Source organism: Podarcis filfolensis (assembly GCF_964270895.1).
Source record: "Podarcis filfolensis genome assembly, chromosome: 2".
Classification (NCBI taxonomy): domain Eukaryota; kingdom Metazoa; phylum Chordata; class Lepidosauria; order Squamata; family Lacertidae; genus Podarcis; species Podarcis filfolensis.
Window position 1 is genome coordinate 112,042,721 of NC_139605.1, and position 13,951 is coordinate 112,056,671.

Below are 13,951 nucleotides of genomic sequence, written 5' to 3' on the forward strand. Positions count from 1 at the left end.
GTGGTATGCTAGTCACATCAAACCTTTTTTTTCTTCTCTCAAAATGCTTTAAATGTTTCTCCTGAGTGGGAAACTCCCAAATTACCGCAGCATTTCATTTTAGATAAAATTAGGTGGCGACGCCAATCCCAGTTCTTGTCACGTCTCATAGAGCAATAGGCCAGGACACTGTATTTTGGGAAAATTGAGATGGCAGATGGAAACTGTGCTTGGTCGCTGTTTAAGGAGTATGTCCACCCTCAACGTTCAGCTCGGACACTGAGATCCATCTCTGAGGGCCTTCTGGTGGTTCCCTCACTGTGAGAAGTGGAGCTAGAGGGAACCAGGCACAGGGCCTTTTCGGTAGTGGCACCCACCCTGTGGAACACCTTCCCATCAGATGTCAAGAAGATGAGTAACTTTTTAACCTGTAGAATACATCTGAAGGCAGCCCTGTATAGGGAAGCCTTTTAATGTGTAATGTTTTATTATGTTTTTATATATGTTGGAAGCTGGGTGAGTGAGAAGCTCTTCCAAGGCCCAAGGCCCAACCTGGCCACCTGCTGGCACTGGGCTGAAACTTTAGCAATGATAGGATCCTACAAACCTATGATTAGACGTTTTGCGTTTATTTAAAAGGTCCCAGGTTCAGAACTGGCTGCTCCAGGCATGGCTGAGATACATTCCTGTCTGAAACGCTTCAAGTTAGAGTAGAGGCACATGGACTAATAGTGCGACTCAGCACACAAGCAGGTTTCTGCATTCCGAGAAACAGTTTTTGCCTCTCATTTGCAGACAGGAAAAGGGGAGGTCCGGAAAAATTACACCTATAAAAGCAGCCAGGAGACTAATTTACACGAGGCTGTATTCCAAGGGAAGGGGCTGAGGGGTGTGTGTGGGATTTTCAAATAGGGTTCCAGCTGAAGTGGCAGTTAAATGTGGCTCAGTCTGCGTGAGGAAGTTGGATCTCTGAAGACTGAGGGAGACTCTCAATTTAACCGATGCGGACAGAAATATCTTTTTTCTGAGCGAGCCAGAGTAATTGATGCCATCTCTGCAGCACTGGGGCCATCTCTCTACACATCCAATAATTCTCAGGGGGGAACTGCTTGGAAGCTTTCTAAGCATTCAGTCTAGGGTGTTGGAAAGTGAGAACAATGTGCAGACATCCATACATAGCAGCATACTTTGGGGTGTGTGTGTGTGTGTGTGAGGGTCCCATATGGACAGCAACAGCAAAAATGCCAGGGAGCTGGAAATAAAATGTCCACCCCACACCTCACTGACTCTCTGTAGAGTCACACTGCCCAGAGGGGATCTGGGAGCTATCATGGCTTTTGTGTTGTTTGTAATCTGCCTATGAGAGCATTAAACTGAAATGTGGAGTATACCTCTTTAAAATAAAATAAAATAAAATAAAATAAAATAAAATAAAATAAAATAAAATAAAATAAAATAATAAAATAAAATAAAATAAAATAATAAAATAAAATAAAATAAAATAAAATAAAATAAAATAAAAATAAATAAATAAATAAATAAATAAATAAATAATTTATATCCTGCCCATCTGGCTGGGTTTCCCCAGCCACTCTGGTCAGCTCCCAACAGAATACTAAAAACACAATAAAAGATCAAACATTAAAAACTTCCCCAAACCAGGGCTGCCTTCAGATGTCTTCTAAAAGTCAGATAGTTGTTTATTTCCACAGGGCGGGCGCCACCACCGAGAAGATTCTCTGCCTGGTTCCCTGTAACCTCACTCTTTGTAGTGAGGGAACCGCCAGAAGGCCCTCGGAGCTGGACCTCAGTGTCTGGGCTGAATGATGAGGGTGGAGACGCTCCTTCAGGTATACTGGGCCGAGGCCGTTTAGGGCTTTAAAGGTCAGCAGCAACACTTTGAATTGTGCTCGGAAACATACTGGGAGCCAATGTAGGTCTTTCAGGACCAGTGTTATACGGTCTTGGTGGCTACTCCCAGTCACCAGTCTAGTTGCCGCATTCTGGGTTAGTTATAGTTTCCGGGTCACCTTCAAAGGTAGCCCCACATAGAGCGCATTGCAGTAGTCCAAGTGAGAGATAACTTAGAGCATGCACTCTGGTGAGACAGTCTGCGGGCAGGTAGGGTCTCGGTCTGCGTACCAGATGGAGCTGATAAACAGCTGCCCTGGACACAGAATTAACCTGCGCCTCCATGGTCAGCTGCAAGTCCAAAATGACTCCCAGGCTGCGCACCTGGTCCTTCAGGGGCACAGTTACCCCATTCAGGACCAGGGAGTCCTCCACACCTGCCCACCCCCTGTCCCCGCAAAACAGCATTTCTGTCTTGTCAGGATTCAACCTCAATCTGATAGCCACCATCCATCCTCCAACCGCCTCCAGACACTCACACATAACATTCACTACCTTCACTGGTTCTGATTTGAAAGAGAGGTAGAGCTGGGTATCATCTGCATACTGATGAACACCCAGACCAAACTACGGTAAATGGAAGATCAACTGAATTTCTCCCCCTTTTTTCTCTGCTGTTTAGATGCGATCTGCAGTTGCCCAAATCTCACATGAACACTTGGCGATAAACACTGCTACCAACTCAGGCCAAGCCTTGGAACAGAAAGAGTTATGGTTTTCGCTTTCTTCTGTGGATTATGCTGCCTTGGATGGTCATAAGTATGGAAAAGGTCTTTCGTAACCCATTCTGGATCCCACCCCTCTTTCATATATTCATTCAATACCCTATTTGGATGGCTTTTTCTCTCATATTTCTGGATCTGCTATAACGACTCAAGAGTGTACTGATACTTTGATATATGTTGTCCTTATTGTGCAAGAATGAATTGTATGAAAATAACTTCTTGGGACCTGAGCATAAAAATGCCACAAAGCAGGAATTAATCACATGAAAGCCTTATATCATGAATACAGGCAAATTAACACTGGCATAACATTTTAAATATTCATTTTAAACTCTTTTTTTGGTATATGTTTTATGTTCTGTACGTCTATAGACCACTGAAGAAGACTTATAGCCGAATTGCATTTGGTTTAGTTATGCTCAGGCTGAGTTGCATTTTTAAAATGAGAATTTAAAGGTTTTGTTAGTGTTAATTTGTTCATGCTATAAAATTTCCACATACTTAGTTTATATCATATTACTTTGTAGAATCTTATGTTCTGATCCCAATTTTTCTTTTTTTCTTCTTTTGCTGGGACATATTTTCTCTTTGTTGGTTTTAGTTTGCATGACAATAAGTTCCTTTACAGGCTTGGCATCAGTACTAATATTCCCTGGGCCCCCAGCACCTGGTGCCATTCTGTTTCCCACCCCTCATTTGCCAAAGCAATGCTCAGGAGAACGGTGGGAAATTAAAATGGTGGCTCAGTCCACCCAGTGCTGATGGCAGCCTTGCCAGTCTTCTGTCAGTGGCTTGTCCATAGCTGTCAACTTCCAGATTTGAAAATAAGGGACCAGCAGCCTCCAAAATAAGGGATCAGCAGCCAAAATAAGGGATTTTCCCAACACAGGTATGTTTAACTTCTGAGCCCCTCCAAGCCAAAGGCAGAAAACCCAGCCAGCAGCCAAACGAAGCCTCAAGCGGTGGTTCCCACAGTGCAGCAACCCAGCAAAGGGGATGCAGCAAGGAAAACCACCGTCACCTCTCCGCTGGGAAGCGCTGAGCAAAGGCGAGTCCCCAGGCAACGCGGCCGATTTGATCAGCACAAGGCATGCAAGCTCCACCCCCCAGTCGTTCTTAGACTCCTTATTGGGTGAGCAACGCAGCCAAGCAACACAGTTGGAGCCTCCCTCCTCCCTGGCCGGCAGGGAGGGAGGGAGAGAAGCTGCTTCCTTTGAAACCCGGGAAATTTAAGGGACATCATCAATAAGGGACAGCAGCGGGACACAGTGCTGGGATAAGGGACTTTCCCACCAAATAAGGGACAGTTGACAGCTATGGGCTTGTCGCTGACAGGAAAGCCGACCTGGGCTTACCAAAAGGCCCTTTGCTGAAGTCCCCCTCAAACCCAGTGCAAACCCTGCTCCTTTCATCTGTCTGCTCTTCAATCTTATATGACCATTCTAAAAAAAAGCAGCCCAATATTATTCATGCTTACTCTAACAGAAGCCCAACAACAATTTGTATTCCTAAGAAGATGCGTTTCTCGGGTTGCACAGCTTCAGTTCACACTTCTGGTCCGAAGCGTACAAAGAGAACAGCAACACACTTTTTAAATCCCCATGTTGAACCTGATCCATTTAGGTTTGCAGATTTTGTGTCTGTTCACAGTGAAAAAGCAGGAAGAACTGGTGGCAGCACTTGCATTTTTTTCCTCCTGGGTGTGTGGTGGAAGGGTTATACAACTGCTTCACCATGATAACAAATCTAAACAAAGCTCAGGGAAGGGTGGTGGAATGCGGTCCTGCAACGAAAAATCTGGATCTGTCCGCATAAGGAAGCAGACACACAATTCCTTTACCAGATTCTCATGGGTGAAAAGCCTCAAGCCACACTCACTTAGCCTATCTCCTGCAGGCACCTTAAATGTGGATGTGTGAATCTGTTCACATTGTGATTTTTTTTATAAAAATAATTCCATGCTATAGGAAGCTGAAACGTTTCCCTTATAGGCTAGTGTTATGGGTATCAGGGGGTTGTTCGAGAGCAATAAGACAAATGCCTCCCTGGTCTGTTGTAAAGCCTTGTTAAAAGGTAAAGGGACCCCTGACCATTAGGTCCAGTCGTGACCGACTCTGGGGTTGCGGCGCTCATCTCGCTTTATTGGCCGAGGGTGCCAGGGTACAGCTTCCAGGTCATGTGGCCAGCATGACTAAGCCACTTCTGGTGAACCAGAGCAGTGCACGGAAACGCCATTTACCTTCCCGCTGGAGTGGAACCTATTTATCTACTTGCACTTAGATGTGCTTTTGAACTGCTAGGTTGGCAGGAGCAGGGACCGAGCAACGGGAGCTCATCCCGTCGTGGGGATTCGAACCACCGACCTTCTGATCGGCAAGTCCTAGGCTCTATGGCTTAACCCACAGCGCCACCCGTGTCCCGTAAAGCCTTGTTATTGGTGCAAAAAAACCCTTCACCATGCAGAGCGCCTCTATTCCGTGTCTTGCTCATTCACTGGCCGAATCTGAGAGTGGGCGGTCCTTAAACCTTCCCCAGCAGAGTAGTTTTTTGACGCCCAGTCTGCGCCTCCCCTCTCTGCGCGGAAGCCTACTGCGCAAGGAAGGCGTGGGTAACGGAGGACCTCTCTCCTCCCCGCTTTGCTCAGGCAAGGAGTCCTGGCACCGCCTCGCCTCCCCCGAGCCCTGCATCTCCTCTCCACTAGAGGCGTGGCTATTCTCCTCCGCTGAGGAGGTGCTGCTTCCCACGATCTTTGGGGGCTCTCTGTAATCCATCCGGCTTTTCCCCTCTCGCCCCTGAGCCGATGGCAGTTCCCTGTCAGCTAGCTTGCTGAGGATATGGGATCTCAGGACTGTGAATACTCTAGGGCAGGGATTTCGCCTGCTAAATGTTGCTGAACTACAACTCCCATCATCCCTGACCATTGGCCATGCAAACTAGGACCCATGGGAGTTGGAGTCCAACATCTGCAAGTTTCCCCCATTCCCAGGGACAGGCAAGTGATAGGCTTGGGGCTCCCCAACCTATGGACCTGCCCTCCTTTCATTTTGCATCTCAGGTGTTATCTCTACTGCAAATAGGCAAATAGCAATTTAATCCCACCTTCCCCATGAGAATAGCCCTAGAGGCTCTTGGACCAGAGAGACCTGGGTTCAAATCCCCATTCAGTGGGCCAGTCACTATCGTCTAGCACTTCCTTAGCTCATAGGACGAGGCTTGGGCAGATTAAGATGGAGCTGCTGTGATACACAATACAGAGGAGAAGCTCTTGCCAGTCCCTCTGCTGTGTTTTATACCAGGGGCTGAAAGAGTCCTTTTGTCTCTGTTGGGCTTTTGGAGAGTCAAAAGGGTCGGCAGAGCCAATATTGCTGGCCCTTCCATCTTTGCACAGTTAAAAATAGGGCCCTGCTTTAAGAAAACCAGTTGCTAATTGGGGACATGCCCTGTCTTCCAGAGGAAAGCTGAGATTCAGTGATGCTAGCAGTTGTTGAACTCCAACTCCTGCTGTCCGTGAACATTGGCCATGATAAAGGTAAAGGTAAAGGGACCCCTGACCATTAGGTAAAGTCGTGACCGACTCTGGGGTTGTGGTGCCCATCTCGCTCTATAGGCCGAGGGAGCCGGCGTACAGCTTCTGGGTCATGTGGCCAGCATGACTAAGCCACTTCTAGCGAACCAGAGCAGCGCATGGAAACGGAATTTACCTTCCCGCCGAAGTGGTACCTATTTATCTACTTGCACTTTGACGTGCTTTCAAACTGCTAGGTGGGCAGGAGCTGGGACCGAGCAACGGGAGCTCACCCTGTCACGGGGATTTGAACCACGAACCTTCTGATCGGCAAGTCCTAGGCTCTGTGGTTTAACTCACAGCGCCACCCGTGTTCCTAGATAGGCCATGATAGCTGGGGCTAATGCAAGTTGGAGTCCAATAGCATCCTGGAGGTTGCCCATCTCTTACTTGCACAAAGCAACCAAATCCTGGTTTTCATGTATTCACAGTGTGTGCACTTTTAATTCTTCTGCTGTGGAGTATAGGGTCAGGTTCAAGGTGCTGGTCTTGACCTTTAAAGCCCTTTGTGGCTTAGGAACCTCGTATTTACGGGACCGCCTCTCCTGGTATGCCCTGCAGAGGACCTTAAGGTCCATGAATAACCATAGTTTAGAGGTCCTGGGCCCTAAGGATGTCAGACTATCCTCCACCAGGGCCAGGGCCTTCTCAGTGATGGCTCCGACCTGGTGGAATGCTCTGTCCCATGAGACCAGGGCCCTGCAGGATTTAACCTCCTTCCATTGGGCCTGTAAGACAGAGCTATTCTGCCTGGTCTTTAATTTGAATTTTATTTCCCTTCTCTTCCCTCCCCCTCCCCTTTTATGAAGATTACCTGCTCTGAGACCCCACAGCTAATTCTCCCCTGGCCTCCTCGCTGGCCCAAGTAGGACCAATTCAGCCAGCTAGCCCTGGAGATTATCTAATGCTTATTTCCCCTAAAGTGATTTTTGAATTTTATTGTTATTCATGTTTTTATATTGTATTTTATGCTGCTTTTACAATTAAGTGTTTTAAATTTGTTGTTAGCTGCCCTGAGCCCGGTTTTTGAACCGGGAAGGGGGGGGGTTAAATAAATTTTTATTATTATTGTTGTTTCGTTGTTGTTGTTGCTGTGGAGGGCAGAACCACTCTGAGCTTGAGCCTTATCTCCTGACCACCCAAAGTCCTGGTCATCCTCCCTCTGAGCTCCTGAGATTCCACCCAGCAACGCCCACACAGATTCATATTCTTATCTTCACAGCAAGGAATTTCCTTATTTAATTAACAGGAAAGATAAGTGGAGATCACCAGGGATGCAAATGTTGCATCCTAATGCCATAGGGTGATTGCAAATCTACATACTGTATTATAGATTTGGGAGGGGGATACTACCCAAAACCCCAGAAATTAATAAATGATAGGATTTTGAGTATGTGGGATGTGAAGGGAGGAATGCAAGTTGCAGAGGAATTCTTGGGCTAGCTCATGCAAAAAAACAGCAATGACCTCGCCAAGCTAGGGCCATCAAGAAACAATACAGGGCCATTGAGGACCATTGGCAATGCAAGAGAACTGTCCCCACCCCCTTGCCCCAGGTGTGAACAGAGACAGGGGGTTTGGAAGGCTGCCAGAGTTAATTGGGTGTGAGGTGACAGGAAAAGAGAGTCTTGAGCAAGTGTTGCTGGGAAGAAGGAAGAAAGACTGGGATCCATCTTGGGCAGGCTGGCTGAAGGCTGCCAGGCAGAGATACCTTGGATTCTAGGGTTGCACTGCTGTGGGGTGCAAGCCCATCTTGAAATGAGCATGTTGTAAGAGCTGGACTCCATGGAGACTTAAGATGTAAATAGGTGGATAAATCATATTTCTTAAAGCAACAACAGTCTCCGCCATGTCTCAGTTCTCCCAAGGACCACAGACCCTGCGTGAATGCCTGGAACCCCCTGGAATCTTGCTGCAACTCAGCAGAGAGAAAGGGAGGCACCCAATTTTTGTAACATACACAACACAGAATGCTCTGCCTAAACCAGATCTGCCTTGGGGCAACAGGTTTCGGGAAGCTGCGGCCCTCCAACTGCTATGGGACTCCCATCTGCCCTAGCCAGCATGGCCAATGGTCAGCGATGGTGGGGGCTGGAGTCCAGCAACAGCTGATGAGCCACAGGTTCCCTACCCCAGTGTCACAGTTTGAACTCAAGGTTTTTGCCAATTTCATGTCAGAGGTCTGCTCAGCCCATTAAAAATTGCTGATCCAGAAACTGCAGCTTCTCCTGCTTGCCCTTTCCTTTGTTGGGTCCTTTGTTTTTTGCATACTCTGCAGTGTGCCTGGAGAACTCTTGGCTTCACTGTTACAGCAGGTTGGGGAAGGGTACCAGCAAGCGAACTATGTCGACCACAGCAAACTATGGCAAGTTCTTAAAGAAATGGGAGTGCCTGATCACCTCATCTGTCTCCTGAGAAATCTCTAGGTGGGACAAGAAGCTACAGCTAGAACTGGATATGGAACAACTGATTGGTTCAAAATTGGGAAAGGAGTACGACAAGGCTGTATATTGTCTCCCTGCTTATTTAACTTATATGCAGAATTCATCATGCGAAAGGCTGGGCTGGATGAATCCTAAGCCGGAATTAAGATTGCCGGAAGAAATATCAACAACCTCAGATATGCAGATGACACAACCTTGATGGCAGAAAGTGAGGAGGAATTAAAGAACCTTTTAATGAGGGTAAAAGAGGAGAGCGCAAAATATGGTCTGAAGCTCCAAGTCAAAAAAACGAAGATCATGGCCACTGGGCCCATCATCTCCTGGCAAATAGAAGGGGAAGAAATGGAGGCAGTGAGAGATTTTACTTTCTTGGGCTCCATGATCACTGCAGATGGTGACAGCAGCCACGAAATTAAAAGACGCCTGCTTCTTGGGAGAAAAGCAATGACAAACCTAGACGGCATCTTAAAAAGCAGCGACATCACCTTGCCGACAAAGGTCTGTATAGTTAAAGCTATGGTTTTCCCAGTAGTGATGTATGAGAGCTGGACCATAAAGAAGGCAGATCGCCGAAGAATTGATGCTTTTGAATTATGGTGCTGGAGGAGACTCTTGAGAGTCCCATGGACTGCAAGAAGATCAAACCTATCCATTCTTAAAGAAATCAGCCCTGAGTGCTCACTGGAAGGACAGATCCTGAAGCTGAGACTCCAATACTTTGGCCACCTCATGAGAAGAGAAGACTCCCTGGAAAAGACCCTGATGTTAGGAAAGATGGAGGGCACAAGGAGAAGGGAATGACAGAGGACGAGATGGTTGGACAGTGTTCTCGAAGCTACCAGCATGGGTTTGACCAAACTGCGGGAGGCAGTGGAAGACAGGAGTGCCTGGCGTGGTCTGGCCCAGGGGGTCACGAAGAGTCGGACATGACTAAACAACTAAACAACAACAACAACCAGCAAGCATGACCAAGGTAAGAACAGGTAGGAGAAGCTACTTATGTGTGTCTTCAGGAATGGGTATTTTCAAAGCTACAATGCAACACAGGCTCCCCTTAGATTTAAAGCACATGGCTTCCCCCAAAGAGTTCTGGAAACTGTAGTTTACCCTTGCAGAACTATAATTCCCAGCACCCTTAATGAACTACAGTTTCCAGGATTCTTGCATGGGATTCTTGTGCATTAAACGTATGGTGTAGATGTGACCTGAGGCTGCAGACTGACATCTTAGATGTTATGAACATCCTTTCTCTCTTGGCACAGAAGGTGCCGCTCAGTTTCCCCTGTGACTGGGTCCCTCGATTTGACATGGAAGCCCAGTTCACATCCAGCTATGATGTTAAACACTCTTCTTGTTTCCTTATAAAGGTGGAGTACAGGGCAAGAGATAGAGACCTGGCTCGCTGGTCTCCTCCCCTCGGCTGCATAGAGACCCTCCCTACTTAAAACAAAGCGAGTCTTCACGCTGTATCACTCACCACGTCTGAGTACAACCGATTTGGGATGGTGGGCGTCTGTTGGTCGATGCAAACCACTTTCTTCATATCATCAAAGCTGGGGTCAATTGGCACCATGTCAAAGAAAGGAGGCTTGTAATCTTCGACAATCCCTGCGATATGAAAAGATGGAGCAACAGGGAGGGGGAGAGAGAGAAATGTTTAAGGTCAGGGTGTGCAGATCTATAGGGCATTCCATCCATATTGCTGTACACCAAACTGTCTAACTCATCTGCAAATGTGTGCAGTATGTACCTTGGTCTGCTGCAGGCCCCAAGCTAAACTTGAGAACGAGAAATGGCACACAGGGTGAGGATTTGCAGACAGAGGGATAAGGTAAAGGGACCCCTGACCTTAGGTCCAGTCGTGTCTGACTCTGGGGTTGCGGCGCTCATCTCGCTTTATTGGCTGAGGGAGCGGCGTACAGCTTCCGGGTCGTATGGCCAGCATGACTAAGCCACTTCTGGCGAACCAGAGCAGTGCATGGAAACGCCGTTTACCTTCCCGCCGGAGCGGTACTTATTTATCTACTTGCACTTTGACGTGCTTTCGAACTGCTAGGTTGGCAGGAGCAGGGACCGAGCAACGGGAATTCACCCCGTCGCGGGGATTCGAACCGCCGACCTTCTGATCGGCAAGTCCTAGGCTCTGTGGTTTAACCCACAGCGCCACCCGCGTCCCTAGACAGAGGGATATGTTGATCCAAACAGAAGGTTCCATTTCCCTTTCACTTCTATGGGGAAATGGTCTGCAATCTGGCTGGGGGATACACACAAAAGGAGTCTATCACACTAGACAATGGTGTCACTAGGAACACAGGACAGGTTTAGCAGTGATGGTTTCTCTAAGTGAATCTCTTTACTTTCTCCCATATGAGAGAATGTTGCAAGGAAGGTACATTTCTGAAACTTGGTTGTGTAGTCTCCACTGACAATAATTCAGCAGGGGGTACAGAGATACAATATACCTCTAGGGGCCCCTTGAAATATACATGACCTCGCTGAAACCCTCCCCCTCTCCCTTCCTGTCATCACCATATCATCATGGAAAGCCTTAATCCACAGAAATAACCTTTACAGCGATGATGAGTGTTTCATCTGTCAGCATATTAAGGATGCTTTGTGTATTCAATTGTGCAACTTTAAAACAATATGTTTGCTAATGTCGCCTGGGAAAAGTTATACCGAACCTATCTGGCTGCTGTTCCTTTCGGCAGCTGTCAAAACCGTTTGGAGAAGCAAGTAAAGCGCTTCAAATCATTTCCTGTGTTTGGAAAACCCCGGCGAAGGTAGGAACTTGTGTCATGTTGATGGCCAAAGGCATGCAGACCTTAATGGGAGCAAAGCTTTAGCTCAGGGGTCAGCAACCTTTTTCAGCTGTGGGTTGGTCCACCGTCCCTCAGACCATGTGGGGGGCCGGACTATATTTTGGGGAAAAAAATGAACAAATTCCTATGCCCCACAAATAACCCAGAGATGCATTTTAAATAAAAGGACACATTCTACGCATGTAAAAACACGCTGATTCCCAGATCGTCTGCAGGCCGGATTGGGAAGGAGATTGGGCTAGATCCGGCCCACAAACCTTAGGTTGCCTACCCCTGGTTTAGCAGCTCTTTATCCCAGCGCTGCCCCATCCTGTGGGAATCCACCAAGCATGCTATCAGCTCCACACAAATTCTGTTCGAAGCATAAAGGGATCTGATAAAGTAGTAAGACCCTGAATGTTCTGATATGCCTGTGTTAAGTTTTTGGTGGCCATTATATTAGGGACAGTGAGAAGCAGGTGACAGCAGCTTGTTTGTATCTTTCACAGTGCAGGCTGTTCCACTAGGCCACGGGTAGGCAAACTAAGGCCCGGGGGCTGGATCCGGTCCAATCGCCTTCTAAATCTGGCCCGCGGACGGTTCGGAAATCAGTGAGTTTTTACATGAGTAGAATGTGTGCTTTTATTTAAAATGCATCTCTGGGTTATTTGTGGGGCACAGGAATTCGTTCATTTTATTTTTTTAAATAGTCCATCCCCCCACAAGGTTTGAGGGACAGTGGACCGGCCCCCTGCTGAAAAAGTTTGCTGACCCCTGTGGCTGACTGGGGAACTGCCCCACCAACCTCAGTCTGGTGGCCTCAGACAGGCCCCACTTACCTGCGTTTTTCTAACAAGCAGTGCAGAGGGCAGCAATGCCTGTCACATTCCTCCTCCTCCATCATCTCAATGTTGCTTCTTGTGGAACTCAGCAAAGAGAAGGAGGGGGGATGGGACTAGAATTAGGATGGCTTCACCTGTCATTGGCTTTGGCGCCACCTGCTGTTGGTCTCCATGCCTGAAGCCCTACCAGAAACTAGCTGTGAGATGATTTTCAAAGCCTGAAACACACAGGCAATGATTTGTGGGGAGCAGGGCTTCAAGCAGATATATTTTCTGTTGCTACCTGCGGTGCATGTACAGCATCATCAGGTATGTAGCGTTAATTTGAGAAAGAAGAGACCATGCCCATTTTAGAAAGCACCAGGATCCCGTCTGCTCATAATTATGCTAATGATGACCTTTCAGCCTTTCTACTGACTGTTGCTCGTATGGAGATAGCCAGATGTTGGAAAACCGGTGATGGGTTGAACATTGATTCTTGATATAACAGAGTATGGTCAATAGCATTAGCTGAAAAACTAACATGCCAGGTGAGAGCGGCAAAGGGCAAGCACCACCAAATTCCTTTTATAATATATGGCAAATGTTTACTGAATACATAAATTGTTCAGACTGTGGCAGGAATCCACTTGGCACTCATGGGAAAATGTGGCATGATCTCTTAAAGGACCCCTGACCACTAGGTCCAGTCGTGGCCGACTCTGGGGTTGCAGCGCTCATCTCGCTTTATTGGACGAGGGAGCTGGCGTACAGCTTCCGGGTCATGTGGCCAGCATGTCTAAGCCACTTCTGGCGAACCAGAGCAGCACACGGAAACGCCGTTTACGGCCCTCCCCCCCCCCCCCGTTCCTCCGCCAGTGCAAGTATTCCAGCATATCAGCCAGCTGGTTTTAAAGTGGTGCCTCAGATTATTTCTGCTGTTTTTACAGTGGTACCTCGGGTTAAGAACTTAATTTGTTCTGGAGGTCCGTTCTTAACCTAAAACTGTTCTTAACCTGAAGCACCACTTTAGCTAATGGGGCTCCCGCTGCCGCTGCGCCGCTGCTGCACGATTTCTGTTCTCATCCCGAAGCAAAGTTCTTAACCTGAGGTACTATTTCTGGGTTAGCGGAGTCTGTAACCTGAAGCGTCTGTAACCTAAGGTACCACTGTATTACTCTTTTGCATTATTTTAGATCTGGATGCAAAACTGTTCTGTAATTTGTGAGTTGCTCTTAAAGGTTGTTGGCCAAAGAGCAGCACCATAATTTTTGGACAGAGACATACGTAAGATTTACAGAAATCCCGAGAGAACCTCTGCTGAGCAGTGTCTATACCATGACAGCCAATGTGAACCCTAACATGAAAAAACCCTTGCTGTATTCTTGATGGCCGGGTACAACAACACAGTTCAAGCCCATTTGGAGATGGGTGTATATTGAACATGTGGGCTAGCACCACTCTGGTGACTTCATAATGTTGCTTTTTCAACATGTGTTTCTGAGCCTTTATCTGAAGTGCATGTTTGGAAAAGTTTTGAGTGGTGTTTGATGGACAGGGGTGTAGAAAAGATACAGAAAAATGGTGAACAGTGGCAGTAATGTTTCATGAGAATTCTAAGGTCCTTATCACCAAAATGCCTCTTAGTTCCAAAAAGAAACAAACACAATTTTGAGAACTACTAGCAAGGAAAAGGTCATAAAGG

The 13,951-nt window shown here is 47.2% G+C and overlaps 1 protein-coding gene across 3 annotated transcripts in view; it reads right to left on the reverse strand.

Annotated features, from left to right (window-relative positions):
* ACVRL1 (activin A receptor like type 1) overlaps window positions 1-13,951 on the reverse strand; it is a 59,789-nt gene that overhangs the window by 4,403 nt on the left and 41,435 nt on the right. For all 3 annotated transcript variants that reach the window (XR_014544586.1, XR_014544587.1, XM_083599309.1), the window contains exon 9: window positions 10,102-10,232. Coding sequence is in view for 1 of the 3 variants with exons in the window: in XM_083599309.1 (XP_083455435.1) it covers window positions 10,102-10,232 (131 nt within the window). In the remaining 2 variants the exon portion in view is untranslated. The remainder of the gene's footprint in view (window positions 1-10,101; window positions 10,233-13,951) is intronic.